The 6,071-nt window shown below is 43.2% G+C and overlaps 1 protein-coding gene across 1 annotated transcript; it reads left to right on the forward strand.

Annotated features, from left to right (window-relative positions):
* The first annotated feature begins 3,360 nt into the window (after positions 1-3,360).
* On the forward strand, positions 3,361-5,337 carry LOC135374474 (uncharacterized). Its single transcript, XM_064607428.1, has 5 exons — positions 3,361-3,393; positions 3,611-3,882; positions 4,000-4,079; positions 4,220-4,359; positions 5,220-5,337. Exons 2-5 carry the CDS (start codon positions 3,799-3,801, stop codon positions 5,297-5,299), a joined length of 384 nt encoding a protein of 127 aa, XP_064463498.1. The 5' UTR covers positions 3,361-3,393; positions 3,611-3,798; the 3' UTR covers positions 5,300-5,337.
* Positions 5,338-6,071: the final 734 nt, after the last annotated feature.

The following is a 6,071-nucleotide window of genomic DNA, read 5'->3' on the forward strand; positions in this document are numbered from 1 at the left end:
TCGGGACATCAGGTACTTTTCACAAATTTGTTCACCTATATACCGTGTGCCCTGAAAGAATTTCAGCAGTTTGCCATGTGTTTTCAAACGGAAAAGTAGAATAGTTCCACAAGTGCCCCCAGTTCTTAACACTGTCAATCATGTGTAACAAAATGTGTGCGTTGTAAGTCATCTTACTTTTTCCGTACAACTTCTAATATTCTGCCAAGAAATGAATCAACTCATCTTGAAGAATGGAGAGCTTGTGAAGCGGCACAGAATCAGCAAGAAGTATGTGCATAATTTGAACGAATCTGAGGCAATTTCTGTAGTATTTTTTTTTGGCAGGATGTCCTTCAACACAACTGGAGAAAAAAAAAGAAAATTTCTCCAGTCAGGTGCCTTCCAGCATTTACTGTGTGGAATGGATCGTGGGAGCCTGGAGATTTCCCAAATGCACTTTAGGCTTTGAAGTCTCTGATCTATTTCCGAAATATTCGTGCCAAGGTGATATTTATGGGGCCCTTTGTGGTCGAACCACATGCATGCTGTTGCTCGTACAAAGCCAAGGCAGACAGCATGCATGTAGTCAACCACAAACCCGCCTGTCACACTGAAATATGACAGAAAGAAGAGCATGGTAACACCTTTCACTCCACTGCTGTTATTGCCACTATCATCTGCTTTCTTTCCATTTTCCTTGAAATTTTCATCATTTCTCCTAGCAGTCATGTTCTGCAAAACAGGATATACTCGGCAATGACCGTTCCCCACTTCAACTACTTCCCCATTCGTGCTCGCACCAAGGGCAGCCTTGCTTGGCATTAAACTGGACCATCTTTAAGAGCTGGCACCTGGCTACACTATCCACAGTGCATGGACCAGGGAACACCTTTGAACACTTTCTTTCCTCAGAGCATGATGTCCAAGTGAATCCATCTGTGGACAATCTGTTCACTTCATCCACGAATGACCTAAGGAAAGTGTCCATACAGGGCTTCCCAGGCCCAAACCATAGGCTTGCCATGATCTGATTCTCTATCCTATTAGCATATGGCAACTCATTTACTTGGAGTAACAGTGGCCAAATGTCATACTGTGACGATTCAAACACGGGCACACCATCGGTACTCCAAGTAAATGAGATGTCATCACCAGCCAGGGGAAGACCTCGATATGCAGGACTGCCCGTTATATCGCCAACGTTGTATGAGGGCAATGGACGGCCTGTTAACAGCTCTCATTCTTTTCTAGCAGGTCACGTAGCTGGGTTTCAAGGTCAAGTGAAATGAAGTAGTGTCCCGTTGCAAATAGCTCGTCTCTGCTGTTGCTTTTGTTGCATTTGTGGCATGTTATGGGCTCATGTGTGGAGACATCAGAGGAGTTTTTACAAAGGTATTCTGAGCAGTCGGGGCAATAGAAGTGAACTGCTAGTGACTGTGCTGCTGAGGTGAAGTGCTTGAAAACCTGATATTTTGTAGATGGGAACCCTGTAGTGTCCGTGAGATGTGCTTCAATCACTTTGAGCAGGTTCTGTGTTGCCTCCTTTGAGCTGTGGTACTTTAGTGCGTGGCCCATGACTAGAAGGAGGCTTTCAGCTTTGGTTATGCGGGCATCTGCATACAACCTGTCATCCTGGAAGAGAAAAAGACGGACTGTGTAAACACTACACTACATAAAGATTTTGTGGGTCACACTTTTCTGTGCGCCATCTCCATACACATAGAGATAGCAATACAAACTTACATGTTGACAGCTGCCATCTGCCTCGGCATGCGACCCCGCTAAAGGAGTGCTACATCCACCACTTGACGAAAACGTGACATGGATGTCGCTCCGTGGGTGTTCGGTGCTGAGTGAAATCAGATTCCCAGGTCTACCATGGGCCGCGTTCACGTCATCGCTATTGCAGTTTGGTCGCGGCATATGTGTGTTGCCGATAGTGTCCTCATCGCTTGGCCCCGTGTTCCGATCGCCGTCAAAATTAACCGTCTCCACTCTCAAATGGCTTGCTTGAGCATGTTCCGGTGGTGTCCGGTGACTATGTTCTTGAAAGTATATTCCCCTTTTTTCCAGTTCCATACCGTACTTCTCGATATCGGATTGTCTGGATTTACTGCCCAGTCACTGCCCCATCTCTTTTCGGCATTTCAACACACTTTCCACCGTGCACGCACGAGCAGGATTTCGTCCATATATGCTCGAAGAAGAAGAACCTTACATATTAAACTGTTTGACTGCACAAGCTGCAAACACATACACACACCTACGACGCTGCGAGAAGTGCACTGAAACAACACGGGAAAGGATATCCGACGACGTCGTCCGCGTGACCGCCGCATTCAGCAACACATTCAGCCAATCCGTTCTTGGTTTCACGAGATTTTTTTATTTATGTAGTCTTTATGTGGGTTGAAGAACGCAGAACCTGTCTTTTAACGAACAGCACATACGCTGTGCATGGATGGAGGGATGCTGTTCCCCGCCTGTCCATTTGAAGCGGACGGTAGCTTGCGCCAGCTAGCCTTGTGCACACAGTTTCTCAGACGCCGCCTGGTGAGTAATAAATAATAGTCTAACTTTTAGTTTGCTTTGGTCTTTTTACTGTTGCTGACAAATGCAGAATAATTTGAAGCTTTTTATGTGCTTCTACCCTTCTTGGGTTTTGCTTATAATGATGGTCAGACGTAGATGTTGGTGGGAACATTACATAGAAACTAGTTATCATCATCATTATAATGCCATAGCCCCCATAGCCTGGCCAGTCCAAGCCGCTTCTTCCTCATTCACAGTCTGACTTAGTCTGACATCTAATCTGTGCGGCGCCATTTCCAAATAGTTGAGTTTCCGTATTTCGCGTGTTTGCAAAGTTCTATTTCTTGGAATGCATATTTTAGTGAAGTGGCCAGATTTAAATATGCTGGACGTATACCCCATAGAAAATCTTGTTGACATTGATGTGGGATTAACCATTCTGCACAATCCAGAAACTGTGTGTAAGATAAAAGGCAAAAAATGCTTGTGAAGTGGAGGGCTGACGCAGATCCCTCTGAGGCATTTATCATTGCTGCAGGTGAGTCACCTCTTGATTTATTTTGACATACTAATCATATTCAAAATATTTATCGAAAAAAATAATTACAAAGCGCGTGGTCCGCAGCACGTGATGCTAGTAGTTTCGCTTCATAGCTCCATGCTTCACAATTGTCGAAGATACGTATGTTTTCCAATTTTTGTTGTGTTATGTGTTAGCAGAGCAAGTTCGCAAATAATTCTCAAGCTGCTTTAGGAAGATATTTTTAATATTGTGTTGTAAAATGTCATTTCCATGTAGGAACGCCGGATGAACTTGAAAAGAAAAGAATGAAGTTCGTCAAGGCCGTCAAGCTGGTAACAGACGTGTATGGTACCCTTGTAAGTAACCACAGTGGTTATATTTGAGTGAGAATGTACAATTGTGGCCTTTAAAGAAAAAAAACTAAGAGTAGTGTCACCATTCTGGGATTTCGCACAGTTGATTATCAGCGATGCATAATCGTAACGGAATGCTTATACATGTCATCGTAAGGCTTAATGCCATAAAAGAAACGCATTTGTTCTTTATTGTTGATGTTGGCTGACTTCTATGCAGGATGAACCTGGCGTGTGTACTGATTGCACGCAACAGAAAATACACATTGAAGACCTTGAACGTGCAAATAGAAAGCTGTCGAAAAAGCTCAGAAAAGCGAAGGAGAACCATGGTGGACTGTGTTGACGTTGACAATTGACCCATTGTTTGACCACATACCACAATTAAATTGAGCACCACTTTTCGAAATGTCTAACATGGTGGGCAAAATTGAAGAAATCATTGCAGCAGCTTCAACTCAACAGGCTGCAGCTGTGTGCACTGCTACAAAGGTATGAATCTGTTTCTCTATGCCCATCCTGTATCTGTTACCGAGAATGTGGTTGCAATGTACAGCCTTGCAGTGTATAGAATTCCATTTCTTCAACAAATATTTTGCTGCTATGCAGGTAGACATTGGCCTGGGAGTGTGCCTTGACGCAGGCGTTCTGCATGGTATACAACGAGCAGCAAAGGGAGATGGAGCCAAGTATGTATCAGCTCGGGTCACTTTACAAATTTGGGCACTTCCAACATTCCTGCCCCCATATGCTTAGTTCAGTTTGTGAATTACTGGTCCATTATGTACTTGCTGTGGTACCCTTTTCTAAAATGCTTCTTTGACTACAGAATGGCACGTTCACTGATGCGGGCAGTGTTTCTACATGAAGAGATGACTGGCCACACCCTTTATGGGAGGCCGTACAATGCGCACAAAGGTGCAACACCGAAACCTTCCATTGATGAAACAAGGAGAGAAGCAGTTCTTGGTAAGTGCACAATATGCTATTTCTCTGGTCATAGCTCCTAGTCACTGCCACATTTTCAGTATCCCTCAGTGACTACGCACATAATTAGCTGTTGGATGCTGCTGTAGTAATTGAGTATTTACAGCTTTAATATTCAGGCTACAACACTTTTGTATCTAGAGTGATTCATAACATGCATATCCGATAACTTCCATGAACACGATAGCTGATAGTCGTTAAAGGGACAGTCTCGTACCCGCTGCCCCTCTCATAAAGTGTACCATTCGATTGCCCTTTGTTGAAAATGTATACTGCGAATTTACCCGACAAAACATGACGACATACATGGAGGAGTGCATGTTTATTTTAAAAACCGCATTAAATACTCACGCTAAGAAACCATGTGACTTAGCTTCCACGTATCCGATTATGCGCCACATTATTGGAGACCCCACAGTCAATGCCAGGACTACATTCTCCGCTCGCGGAAGTATATGCCTGAGTGTCCCCATTTCGAGAGCAAAGGGGATGACTCAACCAGAGGTGCTTCTGCAACTTACAATTACCATGACGACGACGACGTACCTACAGGCCGATGTCATACGTGACGTATGAATGAGAGAAGCACAGGTTTTGTCGTCTGCTATTACGTCACGTTTCGACAAATTCCTCAAAAATGACTTGGTTATTCCGAATGAAACATTGACGGTTGTATGTCTACAGTACTCGTAGAGCTAGTTTTGGCTAAGTTTCAGAATCGCCCTGGCTGTACGAGACTGTCGCTTTAAATCCAAGTGCTTAATCATAGAACGATGGTGGCTCGCACATGATGCTGCGCATCATTCACAGAATATACTAATCATGATGCATTTACTTTACAGGATACACATGCAAGCAAACCACGACGAGCTTACGGGAAATAAAAGAAAGCCTGGCGTCAATGTTGAGCAAGATGAAATAGTTTTGTATATGTCTATCTAATAAATTTCCTCGGTTCCTATTTAAAAGCAATTGTCCATGCTTATACATGCAAATCGGGTTCTATTTGCAGCGAAGGCAACGGGAAGTGTGGGTTCATTGGGCAGGGGGGAGGGGTAGGATTGGTCAAAAGAAAAGCCAATAGATGTTTAAAGCAAAGCTGGTTCACTTTCTAAAGGAAGTCCAAAGGACGGGGGGGGGCGTTAGGTGTCAAAAGAAAAGCCAATGACTGTCAATAAATGTTCAACGAAAGGTTTCTTCACTTTCAAAAGAATGTCTAAAGGCAGTCCACAGCAATAATGTATAGTGAAATTCTTTTGAAAAATTTCAAAAGGAAGTCTGTCCCAAATAACCTTACTATAAAGGATTTTCCATACAAAATCTATAGAATTTCAATATCATGCCTATTGACTCTTTTGACTTATTTCCATAGAATTTCTATAGCATGGACAAATATTTTGTCAAAGGGTATAGCGGTGCTGTGGAGAATATTGGGAGGTTGCAAAGAAACAAACGCTTCAACACTTTTAAGTCCTTCATCATGAGAGATATTAGGGTACAGGGATACTACATCCATGGTCGCTAGAATGACATTACTAAGTTTGAGCTGGATATTGTTGACTGAATCGATCTTGCCGAGAAAATCTTTTGTGTCCTTAACATATGATGGCAGAAGAGGAGGGATGTGGTTGATGCACATATCTAAAACTAAAGAAATGTCCTCTGTCGGGGTATTTACACCTGAAATGATAGGT

Source organism: Ornithodoros turicata, unplaced genomic scaffold (genome assembly GCF_037126465.1).
Source record: "Ornithodoros turicata isolate Travis unplaced genomic scaffold, ASM3712646v1 Chromosome65, whole genome shotgun sequence".
In the NCBI taxonomy this organism is placed as follows: Eukaryota; Metazoa; Arthropoda; class Arachnida; order Ixodida; family Argasidae; genus Ornithodoros; species Ornithodoros turicata.